This window comes from Staurois parvus, unplaced genomic scaffold (assembly GCF_062004578.1).
Source record: "Staurois parvus isolate SC_StPar_1 unplaced genomic scaffold, SC_StPar_1.0 ptg000183l, whole genome shotgun sequence".
Classification (NCBI taxonomy): Eukaryota; Metazoa; Chordata; class Amphibia; order Anura; family Ranidae; genus Staurois; species Staurois parvus.
Window position 1 is genome coordinate 43,594 of NW_028317979.1, and position 17,959 is coordinate 61,552.

The window sequence follows — 17,959 nt, forward strand, 5'->3', positions numbered from 1 at the left end:
TTATCGCTCTCACTCTCTCATACTGGTCACTGGAAGTTTAACATGGCACCTCATGACAAAGAACTCTCTGCGGATCTGAAAAAAATAATTGCTGCTCTACATAAAGATGGCCTAAGCTATAAGAAGATTGCCAAGACCCTGAAACTGAACTGCAGCATGGTGGCCAAGACCATACAGCGATTTAACAGGACATGTTCCTCTCAGAAGAGGCCTCGCCATGGTCGACCAAAGCAGTTGAGTGCATGTGCTCCGCATCATATCCAGAAGTTGTCTTTGGGAAACAGATGTAGGAGTGCTGCCAGCATTGCTGCAGAGGTTGAAGGGGTGGGGGTTCAGCCTGTCAGTGCTCAGACCATATGTCACGCACTGCATCAAATTGGTCTGCATGGCTGTCGTACCAGAAGGAAGCCTCTTCTAAAGATGATGCACAAGAAAGCCCGCAAACAGTTTGCTGAAGACAAGCAGACTTAGGACATGGATTACTGGAACCATGTCCCGTGGTCTGATGAGACCAAGATAAACTGATTTGGTTCAGATGGTGTCAAGCGTGTGTGGCAGCAACCAGGTGAGGAGTACAAAGACAAGTGTGTCTTGCCAACAGTCAAGCATGGTGATGGGAGTGTCATGGTCTGGGGCTGCATGAGTACTGCAGGCACTGGGGAGCTACAGTTCATTGAGGGAACCATGAATGCCAACATGTACTGTGATATACTGAAGCAGAACATGATCCCCTCCCTTCAGAGACTGGGCTGCAGGGCAGTATTCCAACATAACGACCCCAAACACACCTCCAAGGCGACCACCGCCTTGCTAAAGAAGGGTAAAAGTGATGGACTGGCCAAGCATGTTTCCAAAACTAAACCCTATTGAGCATCTGTGGGGCATCTTCAAACGGAAGGTGGAGGAGCGCAAGGTCTCTAACATCCACCAGCTCCGTGATGTCATCATTGAGGAGTAGAAGAGGACTCCAGTAGCAACCTGTGAAGCTCTGGTGAACTTCATGCACAAGAGAGTTAAGGCAGAGCTGGAAAATAATGGTAGCCACACAAAATATTTTTACACTTTGGGCCCAATTTGGACATTTTCACTTAAAGGTGTACTCACTTTTGTTGCCAGCGGTTTAGATATGAATGGCTGTGTTCAGTTATTATGAAGGGACAGCAAATTTACACTGTTATACAAGCTGTACACACACTGCTTTACATTGTAACAAAGTGTCATTTTTTCAGTGTTGTCACATGAAAAGATATAATAAAATATTTACAAAAATGTGAGGGGTGCACTCACTTCTGGGAGATACTGTGTGTATATATATATATATATATATATATATATATAGAGCCAAAAATATTGGCACCCCTGGATTTCTGTCAGATAATGCACCACCACCGGAAAATTGTTGCAATTATGTTTAGGCATTCATTTAGACATTCATGTTTATTTGGTTTGTTTGTATTGGTATGGCACAACAAAGTCAAACAAAAATGAAAACAAAAAGCCAAATCTAACACATTCCACACAAACCTCCAAAATGCACTGGACAAAATTATTAGCACCCTAAATTTATTAATTGGTAACACACCCCTTGAAAAAAATAACTGAAATCAACTGGTTTTTGTAACCATCGAGTTTCTTACATCTCTGCAGGAGATTTGGACTACACCATGGGGTACACCATGGGATTGAGATCTGGACTCATTTCTGGCCAGTTCAGTACTCTCCAGTGCTTTGTCTGAAACCATTTTTGGGTGCTTTTTGGCATGTGTTTTCGGTCATTGTTCTGCTGTAAGAACCATGATCTCTTACGGAGACCCAGCTTTCTAACACTGGGCCCTACATTGCACCCCAGAATTCTTTGGTAGTCTTCAGATTTCATAATGCCAGGCACACGGTCAAGAAATCCAGTGCCTGAAGCAGCAAAGCAACCCCAAAACATCAGTGAACCTCCACCATGTCTAACTGTAGGGACTGTATTCTTTTCTTTAAAGGCCTCATTGCTTTTTCTGAAATAAGTAGAATGCTGGGCTTTGCCAAAAAGCTCTAATTTTGTTTGGGTTTTTTATGTTTCTGTGTCAGCAGTGGGGCCTTCCTGGGTCTCCCACCATAGCGTCCCTTTTCATTCAGATGGTGACGTATAGTGCGAGCACAGTTGCACCTTGTGTATAAAGGTCAGCATGAAATTGTCTGGAAGTTGATTGAGGTTCTGTAGCCACCATTCAATCTGTGCTTAATTTTGATCTTTTGGCCATGTCCAGGGAGATTAGCTACAGTGCAATGGGCTGTAAACTTCTTCACAATGTTGTGCACAGTGGACATAGGAACATGGACAAAACTTTGAGTTTGTCCATGCTTTTCCACAATTTTTGTTCTCAAATCCTCAGAGAATTCTTTGCTGCTCTTTCTCTTCTCCACGGTCCATGTAGCATACAGAGACACACAACAGAAAGGCTGAGGCAATTTGTCACCATTTTAAATTGTTGCTGGGGTGATTTCTATATTGTCAGCACCTGTTAATTGATACAGGTGTGTGTAATTACAAATTACAGGAGCATCACAAACCTGCAATGAAATTATTCCTTACAATTTTGAGAAGGTGCCAAAAATGTAGTCCAGTCCATTTTGGGGTTCTGTGTGGAACGTGCCAGATTTGGCTTTTTATCTCTCCTTTTTTTTGTGTCATACCAATCCAAACAAAAGAAATAAATATGAGAATGCCTAAACATTTGTAATTGCAACAATTTTTTGGCCGAAGTGATGTATTATCTGACAGAAATGCAGGGGTGCCAATATTTTTGGCCAGGTCTGTCTCTCTCTCTCTCTCTCTCTCTCTATATATACCTTAGATTGTACACCCCTTGAGGGGTAGGGACTGATGTGAATGTATAATATATATGTAAAGCGCTGCGTAAATTGACAGCGCTATACAAGTACCTAAAATAAATAAATATACATATTATATTGCCAAAAGTATTGGGACACCCCTCCAAATCATTGGATTCAGGTACTCCAATCACCTCCATGGCCACAGGTGTATAAAAAAAAATCAAACACCTAGGCATGCAGACTGTTTCTACAAACATTTGTGAAAGAATGGGTCGCTCTCAGGAGCTCAGTGAATTCAAGCGTGGTACTGTGAAAGGTTTCCACCTGTGCAATAAGTCCATCCCTGAAATTTCCTTGCTACTAAATATTCCACAGTCAACTGTTAATGGTATCATAACAAAGTGGAAGCAACTGGGCAAAACAACAACTCAGCTCCGAAGTGGTAGACCACGTAAAATGACAGAGCAATGTAAAGTGTCAGGTGCAGCGGTGTAAAGCACGCAGCCACTGGACTCTAGAGCAGTGGAGACGTGTTCTCTGGAGTGACGACTCACACTTCTCTGTCTGGCAATCTGATGGTTATGTCTGGGTTTGGTGGTTGCCAGGATAACAGTACTTGCCTAACTACATTGTGCCAAGTGTAGTTTGCTGGAGGGGGGATTATGATGTGGGGTTGTTTTTCAGGGGTGGGGTTTGGCCCCTTAGTTCCAGTGAAGGGAACTCTTAAGGTGTCAACATACCAAGACATTTTGGACAATTTCATGCTCCTAACTTTGTGGGAACAGTTTGGAGATGGCCTCTTCCTGGTCCAACATGACTTCACACCAGTGCACAAAGCAATGTTTGTAAAGACATGGATGAGTGAGTTTGGGGTGGAGGAACTTGACTGGCCTGTACAGAGTCCTGACCTCAACCCAATAGAACACTTTTTGATGAATTAAAGCAGAAACTGCGAGCCAGGCCTTCTCGCCTGACATCAGTGCCTGACCTCACAAATGCACTTCAGGAATAATAGTCAAACATTCTCATAGACACATTCCTAAAGCTTGTTGACAGAATTCCCAGAAGAGTTGAAGGTGTTATACCTGCAAAGGGTGGACCAACTCAATATTGAACCCTACGGAGTAAGACTGAGATTCCATTAAAGTTCCTGCACATGTAAAGGCAGGCGTACCAATTCTTTTGGCAATATAGTGTGTATGTGTATATATATATATATATATATATATATATATATATATATATATATATATATATACACACACACAATTTTCTGTACCCACTCATGTCAGCCTACAGGGGTCAGCCCTGCCCTTCTGACCCCTCCAGAACCATGCCAACAAGTACATAAATTCAAGCCACACAACCTGGCCACTGTTCTTTTTCTGTCTTTTCTCCAGACATTCCTCCATTATGTTGCTGTTTATTTATTTTTTGTGTTGTCTATTTTGCTTCAGACTTACCTAGGTTCAGCTTCTCCTAGACAGATCATCCACTATGTTGGGTTGTAAATCTCCCATATGGAGGGTGTCCCGTGGTGCTGGGGCCGTATTTACCAGTAATGAATGGCTGATTAAATGTTATGGCAATTGATTATATTAGTTTTCTTTTTCCGCCTTTACCTAAGCCATGTCAGACTGGGTGATGCTGGACATTGATCCTCATTTAGTGTAATCTTGGTTGGATGTGCAGGGTGGTCCTTCTTTCTGGACTTTTGCAATGCCCAGTGTTCATTGTTGGGCATTCGCACTGATAAGGTGGCAGGGGTTACAGTGACTGCCAAGGTGGCCTGGGAAAGCTGTTTTCTGATTGACTGGGTGGGCTGTTTGAGCCCAGCAGCTGTAATTCCAATGTGCTTCCTGCTTTGGTGCTATCAAGCATTGATCTCAATCTCTGGGTGCCTGGTTTCTCTATCCAGTCTGCCTCTTGCTGAAAGCTTTGCTTTTTAGGCTGCTCTAATAATGTTTCACTCTGCTAAGCTCTGAATTAATTTTAGCTTTACCTCTGGACTAGTATAATTTTTTTCTCCATCACAGTTTTCATGAGTCCTCCTATGCTGCAAGTTATAGCACTGAAAAAGTCAAATGGAAGGTAGCAAATTCTGTCTATTGCTTTGCACTAATCACCCTTTTAGGAAAAGCTGTTAGGATCTCTAATGATATAAAACATGTTCAAATTTGTTCCACACTCAAACTTAACCAACACACATTGATATAAAGTGAAAATCATATTAACATACTGTATCTAGTGTGTATTTTGCACCAGTAAATCAATTTTGTAACATGCACCTCACTTACATCAGTGGTATATAACTCTCAAAATATCCTTCCCTAATTTAGTAAAGCGAATACAAATACACTTGTGTATATATACAGTGGGGAGAATAATTATTTGATCCCTTTGAAGATTTTGTAAGTTTGCCCTCTTGCAAAGAAATGAAGGGTCTATAATTTTTATCATAGGTGTATTTTAAATGATAGAGACATAATAACCAAAAATCTAGAAAAAAAACACGATACAAATGTTATAATTTGAGTTGCAGTTCAGTGAGTAAATTAGGTATTGGATCCCCTACCAACCAACAATAATAATGTTTGAAGCGCATTTGTGATATCGTATGAGATGACCTGGCTCATAGTCTCTGCTCTAATTCATCCCAAAGGTGTTCTATTGGGTTGAGGTCAGGACTCTGTGCAGGGCAGTCAAGTTCCTCCACCCCATACTCGCTCATCCATGTCTTTATGGTCCTTGCTTTGTGCACTGGTGTGCAGACATGTTGGAACAGAAAGGGGCCATCTCCAAACTGTTACCACAATGTTGGGTGCATGAAATTGTCCAAAATGTCTTGGTATGCTGACGCCTTAAGAGTTCCCTTCATTGGAACTAAGGGGCCAAGCCCAACCCCTGAAAAACAACCCCACACCATAATCCCTCTCCGCCAAACTTTACACTTGGCACAATGCAGTCAGGCAAGTACCGTTCTCTTGGCAATTGTCAAACCCAGACACATCCATCAGATTGCTAGACAGAGAAGCATGATTTGTCACTTCAGAGAGCACGTCTCCACTGCTTTAGAGTCCAGTGGCAGTGTGCTTTACACCACTGCACCTGACAATTTACATTGCACTTGGTGATGCTGATGATGTGATGACTTGGAGACAGCTGCTTGGCTATGGAAACCCATTCCATGAAGCTGTCTATGCACTATTGTTATGCTAATCTGAAGGCCACATAAAGTTTGGAGGTCTTTAGCTATTGAGTCTGCAGACAGTTGGCGACTTCTGCGTACTGTGCGCTTCAGCATGCCCCTGAAGAAGTCATCAATGTTAAGTAAGGATACATAGGAGTAGGTTGGATTTCTTCACTGATCTATGAATGCTGTGGATCTGTGAGCAGGATTTTATGGGAGTTTTCACACAGAATGTGTCAGGACAATTTTGCACAGGTAGCAAACTCTGCCTATGCCTTTTTGCTCAGTTTTTTGTATTTACATTTTTGCACAATTTTTTTTTTTTGGCATGCCAAAGTAAAAGAGAAGTCAGTTAAGGAATTTCTCTCCTGCACCTGCCTCAACTGGCAATGACAGTCAGCAAGGTTCCTCTCTTCTCAGATTACACCATCATAGCAGAGGCGTAACTGGAACCTTCAGGGCCCTGGTGCAAGAAACCATGAAGCCCCCACCCCAGGCCGTGGTAGTTCTCACTGATTCTAGGGCCCAGAGGCAGCAGAGCCTGGACAGGAGGGTAGCGGGGGTGGCATACAGGGGAGTAAATCCCCTACATTTTCCTCTTACAGCCGTTGAATACCTGCAGGAGGGAGAGGAGGAAAATACGTCTTTTAGTAGTTGCAGGAGGAAAATGGAGGGGATTTGTTCCTCTACATAGCACCCTGCCGCCCCTCCTGTCCAAGTGTACAGGGGCAATGCATGGGAGCCCTGGGGCATGGGCCTGGGTCGCAATTGCAACCCCTGTAGATATGCCCCTGGTCACATATAATACTGCATTATCATATGGGGGGTCATATACAAAGTATTATGGGGTAATATATTTATATATGTTATGCATAACACTGTTGCCCCCCCCCCCCGAGGTCAGTCGTAGTAGGTGGTTGGGTGCAATTAAAACTTTGTTGCCCCTCATGGGATCCTCTGCCCCTCCCCCCCTTCTGGGACTATTTCAGCCTTCTCTGTATCCCCTTCCCTCATGACAGGTCCTCTTTCCCCCTCCCACTGACCTAAGTGTGGGTTAGGAACAGGAGGGTGGGGCAGGCTCAGTGATGGGAGACAGGGTTACCAGTCTCTAATCCCTTCCCCCATGACAGGTCCTCTTTCCCCCTTCCAAGGAGGGGGAACCGAGTGACACTGATTCCATCCTCCCATATCAGCACTGCCACTTACTGAGGGACCCCATATCAGCACTGTCACTGACTGCAGGACCCCTCACTACCACTTCCACTGATCCCATCCACCACTACCACTGCTGCCACTAATCCACCCACCACCACCACTTATTCTATCCCACCCCCTTTCACCACCACCACCACCACCACCACTGCTGCCTCTGATCCCATCCCTCCCACCACCACTGCCAATCATCCTATCCCATCCCCCCCACCACCACCAGTGCTGTCAATGATCCCATCCCCTCCACCTCCACTGCCACTCATCCCATCCCATCCACCAACACCCCCACTGCCACTGATCCCATCTCCCCCACCACTGCTGCCACTCATCCCATTCCATCCCTCCCCACCACTACCAGCACCACAGATTCCCTCCTATCCAGGTCCTGCTGCCGGGTTTGTGTGCAAAGTCCAGCTTGTCGTCCCCATGTCTCAGGAACTCCCACACCTCCTCCTTGCTCTGCATCCATCCACCGACCAAACTCTATTGTGCCCAGCACACTGCGAGACAGCCCCGGAGGGGGCGGGACAGGGGTCAGAGAGCAAGACATGATTGGATGAGAGAAGAGCTGACAGCAGCCACAGGGCCACCTGGGACAGTGACAGCATGGATGAGTTATGTTAATAGTAACCCCACCCCATGCCCCTGAGCCCACTCTGCCCTCCTATCCCTGAGCCTTATACCAGTCAGTGGGCTCAGTCTTCTTGTATCTCCAGGTTCTCTCCTTCAGGTGTCTCCTGTGACACTTATCTGGACATGAGGTCTCCTCACACAGAGGAGAGCTCCTCACCCTTCACTCTATGGGCCCGGCCTGGGTCAGCTTTCTCTTTCAGTCTCCACCTCCCGACATGATATCTCCCTACGCTACTGTGATCATTTACAGATTTCACACGTAGTAAGCAATGATGTCACAAGTGACATCAAAAAAATAAAAAAAATTGCTTTTGAACCAATGCCACATCTCTATATACAGTTAGGTCCATATATACTGTATTTTTGGAAGGGTTTAGGATTTACAGCTCTTAAGAGTAGCCATCCCCCCTTTTTCAAGGGACCAAAAGTAATTGGACAATTGAATCAAAAGCTTTCATGACCAGGTGTGGGCTACTCCTTCGTTATTTCTTCATCAATTAAGCAGGTAAAAGTTCTGGAGTTGATTCTAAGCGTGGTATTTGCATTTGGAATCTATTGTTGTGAACCTACATCATACGTTCAAAGGAGCTGTCCTGCAAGTGAAACAGGCCATTGTAAGGACTGATGTACACAGGGTGTTTAAAAAACTCTTTTGACCGCTGGAAACTGATTGCTAGAAAACTTAGGTTAAAAACATCAGTTTAACCATGTTTATGCATGTTTGCGCTTAGAAGCGTTTTTAAAAGATAACCTCAGGAGACCCTCCCAAATGCCCAGAATGCACTGAAAAATAGTAAATTCACTAAAAAAAAAGCTACTAAAATACTGTATGAGTTATTTTATCATGCCATGCGGTATTTTAGTAGTGAAAACCATGCGGTAATGTTTCAGCTGTCAGTGGGATTCCCCACTGACAGCTGAAAGTAAAAAAATTCCCAGCAATTAACAAATAAAAAACAAAATGGTGTGGGGTCCCCCCTTTCCATCCATACCACGTCCTTCGGGTCTGGTATGGATTTTGAGGTATTGACGTATTGATGTGCCATTGCCAGAAGGTTTGCAGTGTCTCCCAACACAGTTTCAAGAGCATGGTGGAGATTCCAGAGAGACAGGAAGTTACTCTAGGAGAGCTGGACAGGGCCGTAGAAGGTCCTCAACCCAACAGCAAGACCGGTATCTGCTCCTTTGTGCAAGGAGGAACAGGATGAGCACTGCCAGAGCCCTACAAAATGACCTCCAGAAGGCCACTGGTGTGAATGTCTCTGACCAAACAATCAGAAACAGACTTCACGAGGGTGGCCTGAGGGCCCAACATCCTATAGTGGGCCCTGTGCTCACTGCCCGGCACCATAGAGCTCGATTGGCATTTGCCATTGAACACCAGAATTGGCAGGTCCGCCACTGGTGCCCTGTGCTTTTCACAGATGAGAGCAGGTTCAGCTTGAGCACAAGTGACACACATGAAAGGTTCTGTAGAAGCCATGAAGAATGTTATGCTGCCTGTAACATTGTTCAGCATGACCGTTTTGGTGGTGGGTCAGTGATGGTCTGGGGAGGCATATATATGGAGGGATGCATAGACCTCTGCAGACTACAATGGCACTCTGACTGCCATTAGGTATTGGGATGAAATCCTTGGACCCACTGTCAGACCCTACTCTGGTGCAGTGGGTCCTGGGTTCCTCCTGGTGCACAACAATGCCCGGCCTCATGTGGTGAGAGTATGCAGGCAGTTCCTGGAGGATGAAGCAATTGATACCATTGAAAGGCCCCCACGCCTGCCTGTCCTAAATCCAATAAAACACCTCTGGGGTATCATGTTTCAGTCCATCCGACGATGCCAGGTTACACCTCAGACTTTCCAGGAGCTCAGTGATGTCCTGGTCCAGATCTGGGAGGAAATACCCCATGATACCATCTGCTGTATCATTAGGAGAATGCCCTGACGTTATCAGGCATGCACAAGCACATGGGGGCCATACAAACTACTAAGTACAATTCTGAGTTGCTGCAATGAAATTTCAGCAAAGTGGACAAGCCTGCTGCATCATTTTTTCGCTTTGATTCTTAGAGTGTCTTTGAATTCAGTCCTCTGTAGGTTGATCATTTTCATCAAACGATGGGGCATCCTTATGTTCCTAACACATTACCAAATCCATATCAGTACAGATATCCAGCATGATATTTTTCCCCATTGAGATGTGATGTGTTTTCAAAGTGTTCCTTTAATTTTTTTCAGTTATGCAACCTAAAAGGTGAAACTAATATATGAGATAGACTCATTACATGCAAAGCAAGATAGTTCAAGCCGTGATTTGTCATAATTGTGATGATTATGGCTTACAGCTCATGAAAACCCCAAATCCACAATCTCAGAAAATTAGACCAGGATGCTTCAATAGCGGCCTTCAGCTCTTCTGCATTGTTCGGTCTCATGTCTCTCATCTTTCTCTTGGCAATGCCCCATAGATTCTCTATGGGGTTCAGGTCAGGCGAGTTTGCTGGTCAATCAAGCAAAGAAATCCCATGGTCATTGAACCAGGTTTTGGTGCTTTTGGCAGTGTGGGCAGGTGCCAAGTACTGCTGGAAAATGAAGTCACCATCCCCATAAAGCTCGTCTGTGGAAGGAAGCATGAAGTGCTCCAAAACCTCCTGGTAGACGGCTGCATTGACCCTGGACTTAATGAAGCACAGTGGACCAACACCAGCAGATGACCTGGCTCCCCAAATCAACACAGACTGTGGAAACTTCACACTGGACTTCAAGCATCTTGCAGTGTGTGCCTCTCCATTCTTCCTCCATACTCTGGGTCCTTGGTTTCCAAATGAGATGCAAAAGTTGCTCTCATCAGAAAAGAGGACTTTGGACCACTGAGCAACAGACCAGGTCTGTTTTTCTTTAGCCCAGGTAAGACGCTTCTGACGTTGTGTTGTTCAGGAGCGGCTTGACAAGAGGAATACGACATTTGAAGCCCATGTCCAGGATCCGTCTGTGTGTGGTAGCTCTTGATGCACTGACTCCAGCCTCAGTCCACTCCTTGTGAAAGTCCCCAACACTTTTGAATGGCCTTTTCCTGACAATCCTCTCAGGCTATGGTCATCCCTGCTGCTTGTGCACCTTTTTGTTCCACACTTTTTCCTTCCACATAACTTTCTATTAATGTGCTTTGATACAGCACTTTGGGAACATCCAGCTTCTTTTGCAATTACCTTTTGAGGCTTTCCCTTCTTATGGAGGGTGTCAGTGATGGTTTTCTGCACAACTGTCAGATCAGCAGTCTTTCCCATGATTGTGATTCCTACTGAACCAGACTGAGAGACCATTTAAAGGCTCAGGAACCCTTTGCAGGTGTTATGGCTTAATTAGCTGATTAGAGTGGGACACTTTGAGCCTAGAATATTGCACCTTTTCAAAATATTCTAATTTTCTGAGATTGTGGATTTGGGGTTTTCATGAGCTGTAAGCCATAATCATCACAATTATGACAAATCACAGCTTGAACGATCTTGCTTTGCATGTAATGAGTCAATCTCCTATATTAGTCTCATCTTTTAAGTTGCATTACTGAAATAAATGAACTTGTGCACGATATTCTAATTTTTTGAGTTGTGTGTGTGTGTGTGTGTGTGTGTGTGTGTGTGTGTGTGTGTGTGTGTGTGTGTGTGTGTGTGTGTGTGTGTGTGTGTGTGTGTGTGTGTGTGTGTGTGTGTGTGTGTGTGTGTGTGTGTGCGTATATACACACAGTTGCAAGAAAAAGTATGTGAACCCCTTGGGATTACGTGGAGTTTTGCATGCATTGGGCATAAAATGTGCTCTGAACATCATCTAAGTCACAACAATAGAAGAACACAGTCTGCTGAACATAATACTAAACAAACATTAGATGTTGCCATGGTTTAATTGCACATAACATGTAAACATTCACAGTGCAGGGAGGAAAAAGTTTGTGAACCTTTGGACTTAATAACTGATTGACCCTCCTTTTGCAGCAATAACCTCAACCAAACGTTTCCTGTAGTTGCAGATCAGACCTGCACAATGATCTGGAGTAATTTTGGACCACTCCTCTTCACAAAACTGTTTCAGTGTAGCAATATTCTTGGGATGTCTGGTGTGAATCGCTCTCTTAAGGTCATGCCACAGCATTTCAATCGGGTTGAGGTCAGGACTCTGACTGGGCCACTCCAGAAGGCGTATTCTGTGCTGTTGTAGCCATTGTTTTGTTGAATTACTTGTATGCTTTGGGTCATTTTCCTGTTGCATCACCCATCCTCTGCGGAGCTTCAGTTGGCGGACAGATGGTCATACGTTTTCCTGCAAAATGTCTTGATAAACTCTGGAATTCATTTTCCCATCAATGACAACAATCCGTCCAGGCCCTGAGGCAGCAAAGCAGCCCCAAACCATGATGCTCCCTCCGCCATGTCTTACAGTGGGGGATGAGGTTTTGATGTTGGTGTGCTGTGCCTTTTTTTCTCCACACATAGTGTTGTGTGTTCTTCCCAAACAACTCAATCTTGGTTTCATCTGTCCACAGTATATTTTGCCAGTAGTGCTGTGGAAAATCCAGGTGCTCTTTTGCCAACTTCAAATGTGCTGCAATATTCTTTTTGGACAGCAATGGCTTCCTCCGTGGTGTCCTCCCATGTACTCCATTCTTGTTTAATGTTTTCCTTATTGTAGATGTGTCAATAAAAAAATGTTAGCATGTGCCAGAGATGTCTGTAGGTCTTTAGCTGACACTCTGGGATTCTTCTTTACCTCATGCAGCATTCTGCGCTGTGCTCTTGCAGTCATTTTTACAGGACGACCACGCCTAGGGAGAGTAGCAACAGTGCTAAACTTTCTCCATTTGTAGACAGTCTGTCTTACCGTGGTCACATGAACATCAAGGCTTTTGGATATACTTTTGTAACCCTTTCCAGCTTCATGCAAGTCAACAATTCTTGATCGTAGGTCTTCTGAGAGCTCTTTTCTGCGAGGCATGGTTCACATCAGACAATGCTTCTTGAAACCAGTAAACCCAAAACAGGTGTGTGTTTTTTAAGGGCAGGACAGCTGTCAGCAACACATCCAATATCATCACACTGATTGGAGTCAAGGTTGGCTCACTCCTGGCTCCAATTAGCTCTGGGAGAAGTCATTAAGCTAGGGCCTCACATACGTTTTCCTCCCTGCACTGAGAATGTTTACATGTTATGTGCAATTAAACCATGGCAACATCTAATGTTTGTGTAGTATTATGTTCAGCAGACTGTGTTCTTCTATTGTTGTGACTTAGATGACGCTCAGAGCACATTTTATGCCCAATTCATGCAAAACTCCACGTAATCCCAAGGGGTTCACATACTTTTTCTTGCAAATATATATATATATATATATATATATATATATATATATATATATATATATATCCTACCTGCTCTCTATGTCAGTCAGAAGGGCCACGTTACCAGCATACTTCTGTCCTCTGTTTCCCTGCTGGAGTAAACTGATTTGTAGACAATTGTTATTGCTAACATATACCTGTTATCCTGTTTTTCCCACCTGGTATGTGATTTATATTAATGTTGCTATTAGTTACTTACCTTTCCTCTTTAGTAATGACAGATTTATGCCTTTTGTTTTCTATATGTGTATTGTTTGGTGCATTTAAATGGATGTCCACAATTGGGTATGGGACACACATTTAGCCCCAGTCCACAATTATGCGACTTGTCTTGCAACTCCGACTTGCAATTCCTGCACTACTTTTGCCAATTTCTGATGTGACTTACATTGACATATGTGTTGGAAGTCGCACAGATGTCTTTCAAGTCACACCTGAAGTTGCACTAATATGAAACTTTGAAATCGTGCAACTTCAAGTGAAGTTGCACGATTTCAAAGTCGTATTCAATGTGAACCAGGGTTTAAGGCTAGGGGTTCTTTGGTTATTATTTACATTTTTGTAGATGGAGGCAAACTTGAAAAAGGTGTCTAACCAAAACATTGGTTGTCTATTATTAAAGTTCTTTTCTCATTGATTCTCCTTGTATCAAGTCCTGCAAGTACCTGTATCGTCTATATGAATAATATACGTATATAAATTAATTTTGAATATTCACACTAAAGCTACAAAGATGTGTAGAATATTGCAATCAAGGTGATCAAGTGCCACCTCAAGTGCTTGCTGCCCACTGATGGAAAGTAAAAGAGTTGGGCATTCATACTAGTGCCACAAATCTAAGTATTTATCCACATAGCCCTCACATGGTGTGACTATTATTTATTCTTACCTGGCATTCTTCTTTGCACTCTTTAATGCTTTAGCCAGTTCTGCTTGTGCTTGTTTAGCTTCTTTGCTAACGCGCAGATCATGCGCTCTTACTTGATATAACTCACTAGAAAGTACAGAAGTAACAAATTAGTAAATTCATACATTCCAAATCTATTTAAAAATGACTAAAGGTCAAATAAGATTCCGAGTATCCAACAACTGACACATCTGAATAATTTGTAATAATCTAAACTTGAAGAAAACTTGAAATACTGACTTCGTTACTGACTACATGTACAAATCAAGTCTTCTTAGAGTGATTAGAGTGATCTGCAAACATTTTCTTGGTCTGTGAATCAGAAAGTACAGAAGCTTTTGGATCTGAATGACAGCCAGCCTCTACATAGAAACATGCAGAAAAACAGCAAAGCTTGGTTTGACACAGTAGTGTCAGAGGTGGGGAAGACTGGACAGCAAGAAAGACTTACCAACTACTGGACTTTGTGTCACCTTTTTGTGTGGTACTGCTCTTTAAAAGGTAACATTGCAATATAAAGCAGGTAAAAAAAGGGGACACAAAGGATGTTATATCAAAACAAAAAATACTCATCTGCATCATATCCCAAAACGTAGATTTCAACTCTTCAGCATGATCTGTTGCTTATGTGGGAGATGTGTTGGAGGAACCACTGTTGACTACAGGAGGGTGACAAACAGTGTGTGCAAAGTTGATCGATCTGATCATTTACTTTAACTAGTATGTGGACAGTCACTGCAATTACTAAAAGTAAAAACAATAAGGGAAATAATGCAAAGAAGCAGAGTGGGAAATGCTGAAAATGTTCATCAGATATTACCATTTATAATCTAAAATCAAAGGTAAAATAAAGTATTTTTCTTATTGTAACTGTTTCAATGCTAATTCAGAGTAATACAAGCCATTTTCCTAATTGATAGTTGGGTCACAGTTTATTGTAAACCTCAGAAAACATCACTCCAGAAAAAGTACTGAGGCACTCTCTGCTTTTTCATACTATTATTTCTCAGCACATCTCAAAGGATACTAACTATTTTATGTGCAACTCCATGCTTTGTCCTGGTACTTTGGGCCCAGGAAACATACCTGTGAAGATATAACCCATCCGTAATCCACTTTATTTGCAATCATTGGATTACTGAGCGACTGAAAGACATGTTTACTAAGAAGTACAATGACTGTGACCTAGCCACTAGGTGATCTGCCTTTGTTACTATGGATCACTATAGAATAACTATTATGGATCAGTATAGAATAACTATAACAGCGTACACGTAGAAGCAACATCTATTTTTCTTTAATTTGTGATGAAGAATATTTTATTTTTAAGTTTGAAAAAGAAAAAACTATTAATTGAAAAGACAGTAATACGAGTATCTGCATTAAGGAATTGGAAGCTCCCTCACTTAGAAGGATGTGTTTTTGGTTGTATTCTTTAATTTGCATCCTATAGGCTGAATATATTGTATTGTTTTACAAAACAGTGATTGCCATTTGCAGAAAACCTAGGCTGCTGTTATCATGCTAGTTCCTGATGTACTATGTTGATATAAGGCTTCAAAACTTTCTAAGACCCTGAGCTACAGCAATTATGCAGATAAGGATTTTTAACTTTACTCTGACTATACTAACTGCATGCTTATAAAGCAGAGGCCAGAGATAACCAAGCATCTAGTATTTTCAGAAGTCAGCAATGGAACCTCCGTATTCCTTTGTGTACTGGTGTACTTTAAATAGATGTGGAATACCCTGGTGTATAAACAGCCACAAAATATACCATTGTAACTTACCTGGTCAGTTCTCCAATAGAGTTCTTGAAATAAACGATCTCTTCTGTGAGACTTCGGTCCAGAGCCCGCTGAGCCAAGAGGTCATTATACAGGCTTAGTACCTGGCGGGGGATCTTATCCAGTAACAATACATATCGTTGTCTACAAAATCAAAATACAAAATACCCATGGCTTTACAAAAATTTGTAAATGTTGGAGCATTAGCCAACCTCTACTTCTCCCACAGGCAGAGGTTTTGTGAGTTTATCATTAGTTACCATCTCGGTAAATCAGAATCCATATTTTTATGTATTAAATATTTTTTTTACATGATTTTCATGTGCCAAGAGTTCTCAGACAGACAAAACAAAAAGGAGCCTGCAAAATAGGAAAATTTGGTTAATGTCTCCTCAGGCCCACAAGTCCCACGACATGACGGCTGAGGTGTTAGTTGAATGGTGAATAGTAGATTTGAAGATATTAATATATTAATGGGAGCTGAACTCGAAAAGTGAAGATTTCCTGTTTTAGAAATGGTGTTTGTGCCTAAGCAGTACCCTGAAAATTATACCTATGTCTGGAATTTCTCCTAGAAACAGAAGTGCACATCCTGGTATGTGATTGTGCCTAGGCACTTCTGTGTATACAGCCTCATAACTGTATATTTGCAGGTTGAGACCTAAAGTACTGTTGCCTCTGACTGCTAGTCTCAGGATATTTGGTGTAAGGTCTTGTGATGCCACTTCTGTGTTTCTCACTCTATGCTTTGAAGCTCTGACATGAGGAAACAAAGCCCTGTCCATGCTAAGGTGGCCATCTCCACACAAAGGTACAATGCAGAATAAGACATAAGTCACTAACAGGAAAAGATAAGATAAAATAAGGACATTGGTAATATTGGTGACTATGTTACATAATAAAACAACTGCGCAAATTTTCACACTCACATAGTACAAAGCTGCAAACACTTTCAGAGGACATCATCTCTCGATTAAAAATTTGTAAACAATTAATGTTGCGCTATGTGTGAGCATAGTGACAAATCCGTGAAAAAATATAAAAAACAGCTGATACTTATACAGTAATCATATGAATATAATCACAAACACTCCATGCGGTGGACAATAAGTGCTCAAAGTTCACGTGAATAGCAGCCTTGGCAGACAGTTCATGAAAAAACACCTGTTTTCTGGGTGTAATAATAAGTAGTGATAATCTTCATTCCATCTACAAAACCACCAAAGTGAATGGACCACCACCATATAAGCAAAATGGAGGCTTATAATTATAGGGGTCATAGTAGGCTCTGTATAAACACAGCTCCGTCCCGACTCCTATACTTTGACTGGGACCCAGATTCCACATAGATGTCAGTAAGCCATTCCGATATTGTATCAAGATTAGCCCATGTAAAAATAAAAAGTGCCTCTTATAGTGCAGTAAAATTAAAGTGTCTTTAATGTGCAAATAAAACCTTACTTACAAACACTGAAGCAATAGGCAGCATTCAAAACATACACAGATTCCAAAATGGCAGATAAAGCAATGACGTCAGAAGTGAGGCTCCGCCCAAGCCTCCCACCTGACGCCATCTTGGAATCTGGATCTGTAACTTTACTCACACATAGCGTAACATTAATAGTTTACATATGATAAATTAAACCAATAATTCTACCACCATACTGAAATAGTTTGCCCACAAAAACAAAATCAATGTATAACAAAAAGCAATCTGTATACTGTATGTATGCACACCCACCTATAAACCAGGTAATGTATACTATCCCCATCAAAAACTCATATGTGATCTAAACGTAGTGTGGTATAAGTAAAAGCCAAAGGGACGTTTAAGGTGCCAAATCATATAAAACAGATTAAAAAAGCTATAGTTTATTAGTGCATAAGTAAAATCATAATAAAAGACTTAAGTACACAATAAATTGCAGACTTAAAGCGGAACTTCATTCTTTCAATCAACATGGACTATTTTAATCCTTATGCTGCAAGCATTAGTAAATAGATAGGAAAGTATATC

General features: G+C 42.2%; 1 protein-coding gene across 1 annotated transcript in view; it reads right to left on the reverse strand.

The window, feature by feature from the left end:
• Positions 1-17,959, reverse strand: part of AXDND1 (axonemal dynein light chain domain containing 1) — a gene marked incomplete at its 3' end in the record, with an annotated part of 116,071 nt that overhangs the window by 39,802 nt on the left and 58,310 nt on the right. Inside the window, exons 9-10 of the mRNA XM_089677319.1 lie at positions 15,946-16,086; positions 14,138-14,242 (exon numbers count right to left, since the gene is read on the reverse strand). Coding sequence (XP_089533445.1) covers positions 14,138-14,242; positions 15,946-16,086 — 246 coding nt within the window. The remainder of the gene's footprint in view (positions 1-14,137; positions 14,243-15,945; positions 16,087-17,959) is intronic.